Below are 17,645 nucleotides of genomic sequence, written 5' to 3'. Positions count from 1 at the left end.
GCACCTACAGGGATCATTCTTCGAAAATTGCAACTTAAAGTCAATGACATAAAAGTACTAATGAGCACCGTGCTTAACAAAATATTCAGATGCAACCTGGGTCACAGACACACTTGGTTGAAAGGCTGTTAAACGGTACTGAAATGAAAACTGAATGTAACTTAGTTGACTAATTAAATTATTAAAGTTCCTATGCCTGGCTGAATTTATGTCCTTATAAATGAGAATACTTTTACATGTTTTTTCCCTTGACACCTTCAGTATTTTGAGACTTCAGACAGTATAATTTACCAGTGATAAGTGTTCAAATTCATTCTCTAAATTTTATACTTTCTGTATCAAAATCCATCTGCAATGCCACTTAACTTTCCTTTTGAAAGTTATAATCCATTCATAATCATCATTAAAGATTCAAAGTACACAAATGCTACAGGATAAATTGTGTATATCCATACAAGGGAGCTATCCACTGTTAATCCCATACAAACTGTCTGAATCCTTCAGCTATGAACCTCTGTATATGTACAGTCCTTTAGCTATACATATATAAAACTAGATGTACATAGCTTTAAAGGGCACTTCTTTAACACATAAATGTGACGACTCTATATATACTGTTTCTTTTACTTAGGATGTTGGCTATCTTTTTATGTCAGTATATACGCATCTACCCTATTCTATTTAATGGCTGCACACTACTCCCTAATAGATTTATTTCATCTAATCATTTCCCTCCTGGTTGAGGTTTTTCTGATTCTTCATAGTTACAACTAAACATACACATCAACTTGATGCTTGTCATAAAACATATTCAGCACTATAATCACAGAGGCACACTCTACAGGTAAGAGTCCTTTAAAAGAGGAAATATTTGAGATAACATTTTCTACAATCCTGAAAACACCAAGAAAAAATTATAACATACAGAGTGACAAAATGAGGAATTTCAATTAGTAGTGCTTTTTAAGTGTTTAAAATCTTTTCCCTATTTACAAAAATGCCGGTTCAAGTGTCCCCAACTTTGTTGTAAATACACGCTGCCGCTGGAAGGAGCTCTGTGTAACACTTCTCTCTTAACACATTTAACACTCTGGAACTCAAAGCACTGTTTAAACCCTGACATCTCTAATTACACACTCCCTCACAGCCTACCTATGGCATCATCTTTCTGGAAAAAAAGCACGCACTTCCTGCCCGCAAACCGTCCAACATTCCATCCCTCCCGCTTCTGTCTAACCAATCCCATCAGACCACAATTTTTCATCATCCTGACAACCAGCCCCTCTGGGCCCACTGTGTTCTAACTCCGGAGTTGCCGAGCAGGCCTACAGCAGAGTTCATCCGCTTCAGGTCCATCCATTTCAGGCCCACTTCTGTAGGGGCCCTCCCAACTGCTGGCCAACCCTGTTAATTCACTGCTGGTCCAACTTTCAAACTTCTCCAGATATTATCCTAAAGCTTAGAATCTAGACTATTCTTATATCCCCATTTCTCTTCCCACTTTCTTCCTCAATTTTTAGTAGATCCTCACCTACAGAACTGAAGCTTCCATCTTCATTTTAACAGTATATACTCTCTTATCCTTCCTACCTTGTTCCGACACGCCAGAGGCTGTTCACCTTATTGACTTACTAGGGATATGGATACAGTCTGGTGAGAGAGAGATCCACACCCTCCCCTGGGTTTTCAAGGACCAGCAAGAGCTCATCAGACACGGCTGCAACATCTTCACTTTCCCAGGCACAGGTCCCCCCCTCATGGCAAACCCACTCCAAGGTGCCTTATTCCTCTATATGAGCTCAAAATAGAGAAACATTTCACATACTACTCCCTGAAAGCCAGTTTCTCCTACCTGTTATAACTCTTGATAAGCGATTCCTCAACTTTCTACATACAGAACTTTTTATTAACATCAAAATATTTTGAGGACCCTACATAATAGCGGGTTGAATTTTTATTATCCAATGATGTAGAACATCTTTTGTACAATTTTATAGAAAAGGCTTAAAGTATGAATTAAGCAGTGAACACCCTGTAATAACTTCACAGTTTACAGGTCAAGAACCACCACTCTAGAAATCAACTCTTCAACTCTATCAGGGGACCTCAGTTCCACAATACTCCCTCCTCCTCAATACAAACTCAGATCCCTCTGCCTTCATACATGCAAGTTTTCTAATAATTTCTTTAGAGCCAAATGCAATTTCTCTCTGTAATATCGAACATGAATGACATTCTTCTTGTTTTGCAGACTCTGTCCAAGTCAATACACTACTTTGGAACTCTTCAGCCTCTAAATATGGTTTTTGGCCCTTTTTCCTAGAATTTTTATTTCTTCTTTCAAACCCCATGGCAACAGTTCTCAACCTATTTCTGACTCCATTCACTGTTGGGTAAATGCCATCAATGAGATCTCTCACAGTCTACCAGCTGGCACTATTCCTCAACATAAGAGTACTGCTCCTGTGGTGCCTGGCTGCCTCAGTCGATAGGGCATGTGACTCTTGATTTGAGGATTGTAAATTGGAGCCCCACGTTGGGTACAGAGATTACTTAAAAAAAAAAAAAAAAAAAAAAAGAGTACTGCCCCATTACCTGAAACATTCTTGGCCTAACTAGTCTCTGAATTTCTATTCATTCCACTCATAGTCTATAACATGGTAATGAATGATGAACAAAAAATGCCTGGTATCATCCACACCTGTTGCATTCCTTGTATTGCACTGGTGTATTCACTGTTTCTTCCAATCCAACAGCAATTCCTTGAAGGCAATTCCCTTATTTTAGTCATCTCTCTGAAGGGAAAAGCACCAAGTATAAAGCCATCACTTTAAATATCTTCTAATGCTTTCTAGGTACTTGAAACGTACAGTCAAAAATTCCCAAACCACAGAAAGAGAACACCATTTTGCAGGATGCTAAATAGGGACAAAGTGAAAGAAATGTTCCATAATTAAAGGTTTAAGAAATACTGCGTTCAAGTTAACAGGTTTATTTCTAGAACTTTCTAGAAACTTTAATCTTGCTAATTGTGACTCTCCAAAAGCCGAATTTCCCACAGTTGTGTTATAAAACTCTCCCACCTTCTATTGCTCATAACCAGCACCTATTAACTTCTCCCTTCCAGAGAACACAACTGAGGAAATACGTACTAAGCAATTAATCATTTTCTTTCACAACTACTTTATATCCAGTATAATTTCTAAGAATATATTAATAGTACTGGTTCTATGATTTACCCTAGCGGCCAGTCTCAGCATCCTTCAATTACTTCCAAAGCTTTTAGTATAAATGCAAAAATCTTTTTTTTAATGTTTACGGCGGGGGGGAGGGGGGGGAAGCACGCGCATGCACGCACATAGAGGGGAAAAAGAATCCCAAGCAGGCTCCTCGCTGTCAGTGCAGAGCCCAATCTCATGAACTGTGAGATCATGAGCTGAGCCAATACAAAGAGTCGGACGCTTAACCAACTGAGCCACGCAGGCACCCCAATTACAAAAATCTTTTTAAGGAGGCATTTCAGGATACTTTTATTTCTTTCTAAGGTATTTTTTAGGTAACCTCTATACCCAATGTGGGCCTCGAACTCATAACCCTGAGATCAAAAGTTATATGCTCTACCAACTGAGACAGCCAGGCGTCCCAAGGATTTAAATTATAAGCTCCCTTACTGCGTCTAAATAGGGCCTCATTTACAAAATTCCATTTATATACACCACTGGATCAGAGGGGTATTCCTGCTATCCCAAACCCCTGGTAATATAACTGTTTACCTTTATACCAAGGAGGTTGGAAAAGCCCCAAAATCCACATGTGGTGTGTGCCAAGGCCAACTTTGAGGAGTCTGTGCTGTGAGACCTATAGTTCTTAGAGATTGTCTAAAATGAAAAAAACATGTCAGCGGGACTGTGGTGATTCCATGTGTGCTGTGTCAGTGACTGGATCAAGCATGCTTTCCTTACTGAGGAGAATACTGTTTTGAAAGCGCTAAAGGAACAAAGAGAGTCAGAAAACTAAATTAAGAAATGCAGTTTTGAGGGACGCCTGGGTGGCTCAATTGGTTGAGATTCCATCTTCAGCTCAGGTCATGATCTCATGGTTCGTGCGTTCAAGACCCACATCGGGCTCTGTGCTGACAGCTCAGAGCCTGGAGCCTGCTTCAGATTCTGTGTCTCTCCCTCTCTCTGACCCTCCTCTGCTCACATTCTATCTCTCTCTCCCTCAAAAAATAAACATTAAAAAAAAGAAAGAAAGAAAGAAATGCAGTTTTTATTAATAAAAAAATCAGGCGCCTGGGTGGTTCAGTCGGTTAAGCATCAGACTCTTGATTTCAGCTCGGGTCATGATCTCATGAAAGGTAAGATTGAGCCCACCCTGGGCTCTGCACTGACAGCATGGAGCCTGCTTGGGAGTCTCTCTCTGCCCCTCCCCTTCACTCTTGTTCTCAAAATAAATAAACATTTTAAAAAATGTATTAAAAACTTTTTTTAAAAAAGAAAAAAAAAAGAACATTATTACCCTACATTTATAAAAAACAACAGCAAATCTGCTAAAAGTTAGGGGTAGCTTAAGTGACTTTCCATCTCTTACCAAAACAAAAGGTAGTACAAATAAAAAAGGACAAAATGTATCCCAAGAACCAAGAATAAGAAGATAAAATAAATTTGGAAAATAGGCACACTATTCTCTAGGAGATTCACAACACTTATTAGCCCACTAAAGGTTCCAAGAAACTCTCCAATAAAAACAGCCAGTTCAACACTGTTTAATCTATTGCTTACCTAATTTACTTGACCATAGAATCTTTTTTTTCCTGAGCAACACTATTAACATCCCAACACAAGCTGGTAAACATTATGACAGTCTTATCAGTACATCTGATTGGAAAAAGCGTATCACAAAATCTTCATTCTTCTGCTTCAACATTTTACAGTGTTGAAACAAAATAATCTTTTGGAAAAACTAGGCAGCAGGTAATCAGAAGGTGAAACTATGAGTCGGGGATGGGTAAAATAGGTACTGGAGATTAAGGAGGGTACCCATCTGTGATGAGCACTGGGTGATGTATGGAATTGTTGAATCACTATATCGTACAGCTGGAACTAATATAATACTGTATATTAACTGTACTGGAATTAAAATAAAATGGAAAAAAGAAACTTCTAAATTTTCCCATCTAATTTCATTCCCACTCACTTCCTCTGTCTAGAAATTGTATTTCGATGATTGAGATGCGGGAAGAAAATAAAGACCATGTCTTAACAGTTCAGTTTAGAATTTACATTAAAAAGGAAATACATTTTGAACCTCGTTCCTAGAATCATGCAAAACTCTGTTCTGGGTTACAAGCAGGACCTTAGAAATGCTTCAAATAATACTTTTTTTTGTTTGTTTTAATATGAAATTTGTCAAATTGGTTTCCATACAATAAACCAATTGGGGCATCCCAACAGGTGCCCTCCTCAATGCCAATCACCCACTTTCCCCTCCCACCCATCCCCCCAAATACTACTTCTTTACAACCCATCGGTTTCCTCAGCAGTAAAACTCTATGGAATGGGGATGCTGGCTGTGTGAAAACTCTTATCTAGTCTCCACCCCCACAGCCTCACCCTTATCTGAACCTTTCTAAAGCAAATCTGACTTTTTCTTTTATGGTACTCGGACTCCCTTTTTTCCTGGAACAAGATGACCTGCAAGCAGAAAGCCTGGTACTTAACTAGGCTCACACCTCATCATTCAGGAAAAGTCATCTTGGGGATTAACCAGTTTTGCAAATTCACTACTTCACAACTACAAACTAATGTGTTTTTCAAAGCCACTCTACTAATCAGACATAACAAAAGTATACATGATTGTAAAGTCAGCTCCAATCCAATAATTTCAGAAGCTATTTATAGATGTTTCTGTTTTTGAGGGTTTTTTTTAAATCTACTCTAAACCTGCTCCTTATTTTCAGAAGCTGAAATTAGTACAAAGTTAAATACAGGAAAAATATAAACTAATGAGTACAAGCTACCTCCTCTAGGGTATTCTTCCAAAAGGCTATAAAGAATAAGTTTCCCAGATAGCTTCAATTCTATTACAATCCTACTTCCCTTCTTAAAAAAGCACTCCTTCTTCCAGGGATAAGGTTAGTTGTAAATTTCAATGAAAGAGGTAAGAATACAATTATTTTTACTGACAATGGCCAAGTTAATACCTATTTTAGTGCTTATCAATCATTTCAGATATAACTGTGACAGTTCCCTTTACTACCAGTTTTAGGTAACATTAAAACTACTAAGTCTCAAAACATAGCATAAAAGGACCTATGTTTTAACTGCTCTTGATGAAACATTTATTAAATGTGCACCAACACTGTTTATAGGTAAGTGTTTTAAATGGGTGCAAATGCACGTGATAAAGCATGTTATGGTCACTTTCAGGTCTCTTCCACTAGAGGATCGGGTCTAAGCCCATTCACCAACTTATTGATTAGCAATGGTTTCTGTTGAGACAGGGGGTAGCAGGAAGTAAGACTGTGTATTATAATGCCATTGTCGTAGCTCTAGCTATATATAGTTCTGTCTTCTACTGGGCCTGCCCGAAAGAAAGCAACTAAAAATAAATGTATTTAAAAGATAAATCCTAGAAGAATGCAAGATAAGTTCGAGAGATCTCACCTGATGTTCCACAGGTTGCCTCACTCACCTGATGGACTCTTTTGAAGGCAAACCCCTCCGCACTTCAGTTCCCTCTGCCCTCTCTCCTTTTCCAAGACATTTATCTACCTTCTGTTTCGCTTCTCCGCGCAAAACCGGCCCCTTTGGCCCCCCAGATCCCCTCTAGGGCCCGCACTCCTCTCAGGTGCCCTACTAGGTCCACCACCCCCACCCCCGCTCGCACAGGCCGGCCTCCGCACCCAGCACCCAGACTTCACACCCTCCCCACTCCGGCTCCCGCCAGCGCCTCCGGCCTCGGCTGCGCCCGCACCGCACCCCAGCACCGCCCCGCAACACGCCCCCCGCCCGCAGCCCCCTTACCGCACATGATGCAGAAGGCACGGTCCGCAGGCGAGCGGCGAGCGGCTGGCGAGGTCAGGAGCGTACACAGGAGCCTCGGGGGCGATCGGCGAGCTTGGGGGTCGGGGGCACGCGAACACGACTGCCTCGGGGATGCGACGGCCGAGGCAACGACAGCCTTCTCGGCCTCCCGGGCTCGCCAGCAACTGCCGACGGGCCCCGCCCCTCGGCGCGCACCGCGCCGCCGCCGCCGCCTCCCGCGAATCCCATTGGGCCGCGTCCGCGCCGATCACGCGCAGCTCCCGCCTCCCCGCGCCGCCCCGCCCCGCCCCCGAGCCCACGCAGGCGCTGGCCTGCTGGCGGCGAAGACGTGGCACCAGCCAGCGGCCGCATCCGCTTGGAGTTCCTAGAGCCGCCTGGCCCCCAGGCGAGCAGCTGGAGGAACCACGCTGTGGGGGAGGCAGAAACTCGGTGGCTGGCAGGGAAAGACGGGCGTTAAGGAAACAGGATGGAATTGTTAGCAAAGCAAATAGCCTTGGAGCGCGCGCCCAATGCAGCCCAAGGCCCCAGGCTCCGGCACCCCACGAAGCGGCGGAAAAAGGAGGAAGAAAGCGGGAGGCCTGAAAAAAGGGATCCTGAGGGACAAATAAACAAGTCAGGATGGAAAAGGAACATAAGGCTGCAGAAAAATTGCAAAGAAAATTGAGCGAAGTAGGGAGGAAAGGTATCAAAATTCTTGATGCAAAGCGCCATTCAGGTTCGGCCAGTCTTTCGGGTGACAGGCAATTCAGTTACCTACTTAAGCTCTATGTAATATGCTTGGCCTCTAAACGCCCTCCTCACCCTATCCTCACCCCCATCCATTGCCTCCCTAACCCCCAGTTTTTTTGCAGAGGGGGTAGGGTGGGGAAATGTAAGGCAAAACGATACAACACTGCTCCTGGACTTACGAAACTCTGCTGGCCCAGACTTCTGATGGCCCACCTGAGAAGACTAGTAATTGCTTAGATTTGACAGCCTTACATTTGACTCACTGACGATTAATTCTGTGAATTAATGCACCGGTCCTGCCAAGACAGACTTAATCAGAGAGAGATGATGTTTTTGAGAATTTATTACTCAAGCATTTGCTCTAGGAAGATTTAAATGGTATCTTTAGTCAAATGTAGATGGTTATCATAACTATTAATGGCTCTAGATTGGAATCAAATAAAAACTTGACTGACATACAGAACATGGCATGGACTTGTGACCCCAGATAGCTGGCCTTGCCTCACATTTGCTGTCTTTCTACCCCACCTCCCAGCACTTCACATTCCAACAATGCTACTCAGTTTCCCAACTGGGCCAGCATTCTCAAATATTTTGTACACATCGGTTTCTCTTTGTGGAATCCCCACCCCATCTCTACTTAAATGCTACTACTTCTTGGGGAAAATCTATCTTGTCTCCTCAGATTTAAGGACGTGTATTAACCTCTCTCATTCTCTGACCTGCTCCCTTAAAATCAATATACTACTGACATTTTATTTCTTGTGTATTTCCCTACTGGGCTAATTTTCTTGAGGCTAGACCAAGCTTTTGCATATCCAACACCTAGTATAAACCCTAGCACAAAATAATAGATCAAAAATGTTTTGGGGGCTCCTGGCTGGCTCAGTCTGTGGAGCATGAGACTCTTGACGTTGGGGCTGTGGGTTTGAGTCCCATGTTGGGAGAAGAGATTACTTAAAAAAAATAAAATCTTTCGGACTTCAAGCTGTATTACAAAGCTGTAATCATCAAGACAGTATGGTATGGCACAAAAACAGACACTCAGATCAATGGAACAGAATAGAGAACCCAGAAATGGACACACAAACTTATGGCCAACTAATCTTTAACAAAGCAGGAAAGAATATACAAGGGAATAAAGACAGTCTCTTCAGCAAGTAGTGCTGGGAAGACTGGACAGTGACACGCAGAAAAATGAATCTGGATCACTTTCTACACCTTACACAAAAATAAACTCAAAATGGATGAAAGACCTAAATGTAAGACAAGAAGCCATCAAAATCCTCAAGGAGAAAGCAGGCAAAAACCTCTTTGACCTTGGCTATAGCAACTTCTTACTCAACACATCTCCAGAGGCAAGGGAAACAAAAGCAAAAATGAACTGTTGGGACCTCATCAAAATAAAAAGCTTCCGCACAGCAAAGGAAACAGAAAAACTAAAAGGCAGCTGACAGAATGGGAGAAGATATTTGCAAATGACATATCGGATAGAGGGTTAGTACCCAAAATCTATAAAGAGCTTATCAAACTCAATACCCAAAAAACAAATAATCCAGTGAAAAAATGGGCAAAAGACATGAATAGACACTTCTCCAAAGAAAACATCGAGATGGCCAACCGACACGTGAAAAAATGCTCAACATCACTCACCATCAGGGAAATACAAATCAAAACCACAATGAGATACCACCTCACACCTGTCAGAATGACTAACATTAACAACTCAGGCAACAACAGATGTTGGTGAGGATGTAGAGAAAGAAGATCTCTTTTGCACTGCTGGTGGAATGCAAACTGGTGCAGCCACTCTGGAAAACAGTATGGAGTTTCCTCAAAAAATTAAAAATAGAACTACCCTATGACCCAGCAATTGCACTACTAGGTATTTATCCAAGGGATGCAGGTGTGATGTTTTGAAGGGGCACATGCACCCCCATGTTTACAGCAGCACTATCAACAATAGTGCTTCCAAAGTATGGAAAGAGCCCAGATGTCCATCGATGGATGAATGGATAAAGAAGATGTGGTATATATCTACAATGGAGTATTACTCAGCAATCAAAAAGGATGAAATCCTGCCATTTGCAACTACGTGGATGGAACTAGAGGGTATTATGTTAAGTGAAATTAGTCATAGAAAGACAAATATCATATGACTTCACTCATATGAGGACTTTAAGATACAAAACAGATGAACATAAGGGAAGGGAAACATAAATAATATAAAAACAGGGAGCGGGACAAAACATAAGAGACTCTTAAATATCAAGAACAAACAGGGTTACTGGAGGGGTTGGGGGAGGGGGAGGGGCTAAATGAGTAAAAGGCATTAAGGAATCTACTCCTGAAATCATTGTTGCACTATATGCTAACTAACTTTAATTTAAAAAAATAAATTTAAAAAAAGAATTAAAAAAAATCTTTAAAAACATGTTTTTCAATGAGTGAAAAAAAAGCCATATTTCTTAGCAGAATTGACTTCCTATGGTTGGTTATATGATCAAGTGAACAAAGGACTTTCAGATTTTCTTAGAGGGAAAAAAAATGCCTTTTTATTAGTTGCCTCAAGGAGAGGCTGAAAAATGTAACATTTCACTAATCAAAGTATTTATCACCTAAGAGCCCTTTAACATTTCAGGTCCTTAAACAGGTCCTTAAATGACCCCAAAGTTTAAAAAAACAGCTGTTTGTTAACAGACAACACATTTCTTACTTCAAGAGGTAAAACACTGCAAATGTACATCTTAGCCTCAGAACCTTCATCCAAGAGTTTCTAGCAAGACCACAGTGATATTACCAAGGAGTCAAGGTAACAAACAAGAGAAAAGCAAGAGGTTCAATAGTATCCTAGTTTGAACATGAGAACTGTGGTGGTACTGCCAGCACTTTCTTTGTGGCATCAGCAGGTTTGGTAGCAGTGCAGAAAGGTGTTGTTCAGACACTGGAATCATACTTTGACTCCTTGGTGACTACAGTTAATAATACTGTTGGTTCTCCATTTCTTTATAAAAGGCAACTGGAAGCCTTGATGGCCTTCTGCCCATCAGGCTGTATGGCAAGAAGGAGGTTGAGAGAAACTTTGAAAGCCAATATTTTCCTAACCCAATGCAACAAAGAGCCCTTTATAACTATGCTCTCTCCATTCAAGACACTAATGTGAAAGAACTCTGTTTGTCTGACCCCCATCTCTATAGAGCTTTGCCTTAGCTGGTCCTTTGGAACTAGGGGCTGGAGAAGAAAATAAATGATCTGTGAAGGAAAGGGAACATCTGGGTCTAATTCAAACATCTGAAGATATTGATTCTCTCTCCTCATCAAAAATTCTAAACTGTACTTTAAAAAAAAAAAACAGGAATGGTAAGGAGGGTGTCATACATCATCTCTTTATGTAAGTCCGTTTCCCTGTTCACAGATTTGTCCTGTTAAACCTGATGGCTCTTGGTCTCCTCCATGCGCTACAGCCTGATGAGCAGAAGGCCATCATGGCTTCCAGCTGCATTTCTAAAGAAATGGAGAACCACAATTAAAATAGCCTTATAAGGGGTGTCTGGGTGTCTCAGGCAGTTAAGCATCTGACTTTGGCTCAGGTCATAATCTCACAGTTTGTGGGTTCAAGCCCCATGTCAGGCTCTGTGCTGACACACAGCACACACAGGCTCAGAGCCTGGAGCCTGCTTCAGAATGTGTCTCCTCTCTCTGTTCCTCCCATGCTCAATCTCTGTCTCGGTCTCTCAAAAATAAGCATTAAAAAAATTATTTTTAAATAATAAAATGCTTTATAAGATTTTTAAATGCCCCCATGTTTGTGAATTTTGTTTCCCTTATCTGAATTCCAATAATGAACAGCAATAAAATTATTAAAATTTAAAAGTCCTAGATACAAACTTCCAGTTATAAGTCCTGGGGATGTAATGTACAGGATGACAACTATACTGAATAATACTGTATTGTATATTTGAGAGTTGCTAAGACAGTAGATCTTAAAAGTCTACATCACAGGGGGACACCTGGGTGGCTCAGTCAGTTAAGCGTCCAACTTCATCTCAGGTCATGACCTCAAGGTTTGTAGTTCAAGCCCAGCGTTGGGCTCTGTGCTGACAGCTCAGAGCCTGGAGCTGCTTCACATTCTGTGTTTCCCTCTCTCTCTCTCTGCCCCTCCCCTGCTCATGCTTTGTCTCTCTCTTTCTCTCTCTCTCGATTGCTCTCAAAAATAAGCATTTAAAAAATTTTTAAAAAGCTTGCCTCATAAGAAAAAAATTATAACTATGTTTGGTGACGGGTGTTAAGAATACTTACTGTGGCGATGTTTTGCAATATATACACATATCAAATCATTCTGTTGTATACTTGAAACTAATATGTCTATTATATCTCAATTTAAAAAGAAAGGCCTGGGGGCGCCTGGGTGGCGCAGTCGGTTAAGCGTCCAACTGCAGCTCAGGTCACAATCTCGCGATCCGTGAGTTCGAGCCCCCCGTCAGGCTCTGGGCTGATGGCTCAGAGCCTGGAGCCTGCTTCCAATTCTGTGTCTCCCTCTCTCCCTGCCCCTCCCCCGTTCATGCTCTGTCTCTCTCTGTCTCAAAAATAAATAAACGTTAAAAAAAATTTTTTTTAATAAAAAAATAAATAAAATAAAAAGAAAGGCCTGTGCAAGACAAGAATGTGGGGAACAGGGACACAAATGTCCTGATTTTTAGTGGAGAAATGTACCCCAGTGTTCAGAGAAGATGGTGGTATCCAAGGAAAAAGAAACAGGTGAAATCACTAACACCTATGAGATGGAAGAAATGTACACAAGAACAAAAAGCAGCAGTCAAGGCCTCAGAAAGACCTCTTAAGTGAACCCCTTTAGTTCCACCATCATCCCAATTCATCATACATACCTTCACACCAAAGTGACCTTTCAAAAACACAAATCTGATTCTGTTTCTCCATGCTTCAAGTTCTGTGGGTATCCTCCACCTGCAAGATTAAGTCCAGACCCCTACATACACACACATAGTCACTCAGGACTTCATTCCTGCCAGTTTGATCAGCATCATTTCCCACCCCTCTAGTCAAGTGTCTTATGGTCCAGGTCTACCGAAGTTCCCTAAAAAAGGCCTATGATTCTCCTCCATCTTTGCATTTGCTCCTTTTTGAAAGGAAGCATTATAAAGGAGACCAGCTCTTCTTTTCCTTAGCACTTCCTGTGGAAGTGGCAACCGTCTCCTACTCAGCATCATGGCCATCCTCAGACCTCTGGTGAAGCCCAAATTGTTAAAAAGAGGACCAAGAAGTTCATTCAGCGCCAGTTAGACTGATATATCAAAATTAAGCACAACTGGCGGAAACCCAGAGGCACTGACAATAGAGTGCGCAGAAGACTCAAGGGCCAGATCTTGATGCCCAACATTGGTTACGGGAGCAACAAGAAGACAAAGCACATGCTGCCTAGTGACTTCCGGAAGTTCCTGGTCAACGTCAAGGAGCTTGAAGTGTTGCTGATGTGCAACAAATCTCACTGTGCAGGGATTTCACAATGTCTCCCCCAAGAACCACAAAGCCATTGTGGAAAGAGCAGCCCAGCTGGCCATCAAAATCACCAATCCCAATGCCAGGCTGTGCAGAGAAGAAAAGGAACAGACAGCTTATGTGCATGTCATATAAAACCATAAAACTACAAAAAAAAGAGAAAAAAAGGAAACCAGATGTTAAATAGTTAGGGAATGACTATAGAGAACTAGATAGTCACAAGATGAGGTCTTAAGGGCACCAAAAAGTTCCCTCATCCAGAATTACCTCTGCTCCTTACCTATCACCTTGCTTAAACTATCTGTACTTCTATATTTAATGTAGAGCACCTCCCCTTTCCCCAGGAGATATACATTATGTCATTATCATCTAGTAACACTTTACAGTGACACTACCTATAGAATTAGTTTTCATTTGGATATCAGGTATGAAAAGGTCACTTAGGAAATGAGAGTTTTGATGAGGATGAAGTTGATTCTGAAATCAGTAAGAGGTCAGATGTGGACAGATCACCTTGGTTCATGACACTGGGCAAGAAAGGGACAACATAAGGGCATGTGGAATTGAGTATGATAGTGTGGAGAGAGGGGGCTAAGATATGGAAGAAGGAATCAGAAATAAGTTGGTAATGAAAGCAAAGTTTATCCACTGTAATGGTTAATTTTATGTATCAACTTGGCTGAGCCACAATGCCCAGATATTTGGTCAAACACTATTCGGGATGTTTATGTGAGGGTGCTTTTGGATGAGATTAATATTTACATCAGTGGACCTTGGGGGCATCTGGGTGGCTCAGTCGGTTGGGCGTCTGATTCTTGATTTCAGCTCAGGTCATGATCTTGCAGTTTATGGGTTTGAGCCCTTCATCAGGCTCCACGCCAACAGTGCAGAGTGTGCTAGGATTCTCTCTCTCCCTCTCTCTCTCTGCCCCTCCCCCACTCAGGCACATTTTCTCACACTTTCTTTCAAAATAAACAAAAACAAAAAAAAAAGCTTTAAATCAGTAGACTTTGAGTAAAGCAGATTGCTCTTTATAATGTAGGTGTGCCTCATCCAATCAGTTGAATAGAACAAAAGACTGACCTCCCTTGAATAAGAAGGAATTAGCCAGCAGATAGCCTTTGAACTTGAACTACAACACTGGCTCTTCCCTGGTCTCCAGCCTGACAACCCACCTTGAAAATTTCAGACTTGCCAGCCTCCATAATTACATGAGCCAATTCCTTGAAATAAAGATAGATAGATAGATAGATAGATGGATAGAGATACATACATTCATACATACAATTTGTTTTGTTTCTCTGGAAAACCCTAATACATCGACTTAAAGTTGATCTTACTGATTTCCTCAAGGCTGAATATATGTACTTTTAATTTCTAAAGGATACCTCTCAATGACAAATAACAGAAATCCCCTCCAGGTAGGTGAAGAGGGGATTTATTGGCTAATGTCATTGGAAAGGACAGGGATACGGCTTCAGGCACACCTATATCCAGAGACAAAAACAGTATTGTCAGAACTCTCTTTGATTCTCTCCCTGACCTTATGTACAGGGAAATGACCCGCAAACAACTCTGGAATCACATGTTAACAGCTTACAGTCCAAGGGGAGAGAGGCTATTCCTCCATCCTCCCTTTTCATATTCTAGGCAAGGATTCTAATCAGTCCAGTACAGACTCCTATACCCCACTCACTCCTGTGGCAGAGGGTAGGACGCTGTGATCAGACAGTCCTATCAGCACCGCATAGACTCCTTTTCCTTAAAGGAAAGGGGAAGGTGATGCTAAGAAAATGAAGAAGGGACACCTGGAAGACAAACACAAAAGATGCCCACTATAGCAGATGAACACAGCCTTGACTGCTCTGCTAGGAAACCTCAGGTTTAGGAATAAAAGATGCGGACTCCAACTAGAACTAGTATACTCCCCTCTATTCCTCTCTGGGGTGCCTCCAAATTTTTCTGGTAGGTGGAACCTAGGGCAGAGCTTTCTAGCTCTGCTAGAAGGAAACTCATTCTACTGCCAAAAAATTGTCCACAAATGGGGAACTATGAGATTAACTAGTCTTATGTACTATTTCTGTTCTGTAGGAAGTGATCAGAGCTAGAATGGAAGCAGACCATTCAGGGAGGTGCCTAGAGCTGAAAGAGCACTAAAAATGTAAGGTGACAGAAAAAAAAAAAATATATATATATATATATATATTTTCTAGTTTCTTTCAGGGGACACAAAGGCACTTGTGCAGAGCCTGCAAGCACCCTGTGGAGTTCCACAGATAACTCTGATGTGGGGAAATGTAAGTATAAAGCTGGTTTTTCCCAAAGGGATGTAAATTCCCACTGGACTGAAGAGCAGCTAGCTTCATATTGCTGGGAAAAGGAAAACAAAAACCAAAAAACAAGACAAAAAGGACACACACGCACATACCACCACTTTGGCCCGCTCAGGGTCAGGAGCAAATAATAGAAAAGACTTGGCCCACTAAAAAGCAGCAGCTATGAAGACAAGGAATGCTCTCTCCTCTCTCAGGTAGGAATACTCAGGAGGGGTATGTGGGTCCAATCCTCTTCAGGCAAAATAGTATAGCAGCAATGCACATAGGCTCTGCAGCCAGAATGCCGGGGTTCACGTTTCTGGCTTTTTCCACTGAAGTTGTATGGCAATGGAAAATGTACTTCTCCTTGTGCCTCATGGGGACAATAATAGTTACCGATCTCATAGGATTAAATGATTTCATAAATGTAAGGTGCTTAGAATAGTGTTTGTCACATAGTGAATGCCAATGAAAGTTTGCTATTTTTAAATATTTTGTTCCTTGTCATTCTGGATAGGGCCCCATCCTAATTTTCATTAGCGAAAAATTCTCCAAGTGCTTGGCTGACTCTTAGCCAATGATCTTAGTTTCAAATACCTATTGAAATGTTCCATATTTGTAAAGTGTTTTCAATAATTATTGCAAGATTTTCTACATTCGGGGGGATTAGTTTTTGTGTTCACCAAACACAACTAATGGTGATTATTACTTCCTTTCTTTGGGACTATTTAGGAGAATATTAAGTGTAACTTAAACATCCAAAATAAAAGCTTTTACCTGATTAAACCATACCTTCTACATTAATCTTTGATTAAAAATGTGGCTCAATTTAAAAATAATTTATTTTCTTTTTTAATGTTTATTTTTGAGAGGGGGGAGTATGTGCATGTGTGCACAAGTGGGGGAGGGGCAGAGAAAGGAGACACAGAATCTGAAGCAGGCTCTAGGCTCCGATGCGGGGCTCAAACCCAAGAACCCCAGTATCATGACCTCAGCCGAAGTTGGACACTTAGCCGACTGAACCACCCAGGTGCCCCAATTTGTTTTAAGATTGGTATTTGGCACTATCTGCCAAAAAATAAAGCAGTAAAATTATGTACGAAGTCCTCCATGTTTTACCAAGGTTCTTTGTTAGAAGGCAGTCAGCCTCAAGTGACAGAATACCTAACAACAGTAGTTGTTAATCACAAGAAACCTCTTATCTCACAGGATACTCTGAAAATGGGTGGTTCCCAGGCTAGCTCAAAGGTCAATAATATCCTCAAGGATCCAGGCCTCTTTTCCCTCCTCTTTGCCATTCTCAGTGGACCGGCTTTTCATGATTCCAAGTTGACTGTCAAAGCTTCAGACATCGAGTCTTCATTCTACAGTATATCAAGCAGGAAAGGAAGTAATTGATGGGGAAACAGCCTTCTTTACGTAAATTAACTATCTCTTTAATCGGGGAAGAAAATCTTTTAAAAACACGCCATTAGGGGCGCCTGGGTGGCTCAGTCGGTGAAGCATCCAACTTCAGCTCAGGTCATGATCTCACGGTTTGTGCGTTCGAGCCCCACATCAGGCTCTGTGCTGACAGCTGGGAGCCTGGAGCCTGCTTCAGATTCTGTGTCTCCCTCTCTCTCTTCCCCTCCCCCACTCACACTCTGACTCTCTCTCTCTCTAAAAAATAAATAAACATTAAAAAAAAATTTTAAAACACGCCATTAGACCCTCTCTTCCAGCTCCTTGGTGAGAGCTGTGTCATATGGCCACACCTAGACTAATGACTGGCAAAGAGACAAGGAGTTAAAATGGCTGGTTTAGATTACTTATAATTTATCCCCTGAGGTGGGACCTACCTTCCCTGGTCACATCACCATTTAATGATAATTGGGAGGCTCTCTCTCAGTAAGAAGCAGGGGTATATGCTGGGTAGGCAACCAAATTTCGGCAGCACTCTCTTCCACCCACTGCCTGCTTCTGTGCCATTTCCAGGTAAGCACTCAGGCCATACTTAGCTTCTTGCAGTTCCCAAAAACATTTCACAGCTGCCAGATTC

General features: G+C 41.6%; 1 protein-coding gene and 1 pseudogene across 2 annotated transcripts in view; one reads left to right on the top strand and one right to left on the bottom strand.

The window, feature by feature from the left end:
* GFPT1 (glutamine--fructose-6-phosphate transaminase 1) overlaps nt 1–7,237 on the bottom strand; it is a 55,726-nt gene extending 48,489 nt beyond the window's left edge. For both annotated transcript variants that reach the window (XM_040458660.1, XM_040458661.1), the window contains exon 1: nt 7,026–7,237. In XM_040458660.1, coding sequence (XP_040314594.1) covers nt 7,026–7,032 — 7 coding nt within the window. In that variant the 5' untranslated portion in view covers nt 7,033–7,237. The remainder of the gene's footprint in view (nt 1–7,025) is intronic.
* Nucleotides 7,238–13,001: 5,764 nt separating this feature from the next.
* Nucleotides 13,002–13,427, top strand: LOC121019137 (60S ribosomal protein L32-like; annotated as a pseudogene).
* The last annotated feature ends 4,218 nt before the right edge of the window (nt 13,428–17,645 follow it).

This window comes from Herpailurus yagouaroundi, unplaced genomic scaffold (genome assembly GCF_014898765.1).
Source record: "Herpailurus yagouaroundi ecotype Mexico unplaced genomic scaffold, PumYag 221, whole genome shotgun sequence".
In the NCBI taxonomy this organism is placed as follows: Eukaryota; Metazoa; Chordata; class Mammalia; order Carnivora; family Felidae; genus Herpailurus; species Herpailurus yagouaroundi.
The sequence above is the reverse complement of the archived record's forward strand: the minus strand, read 5'-3'. Positions and strand labels throughout refer to the sequence as shown.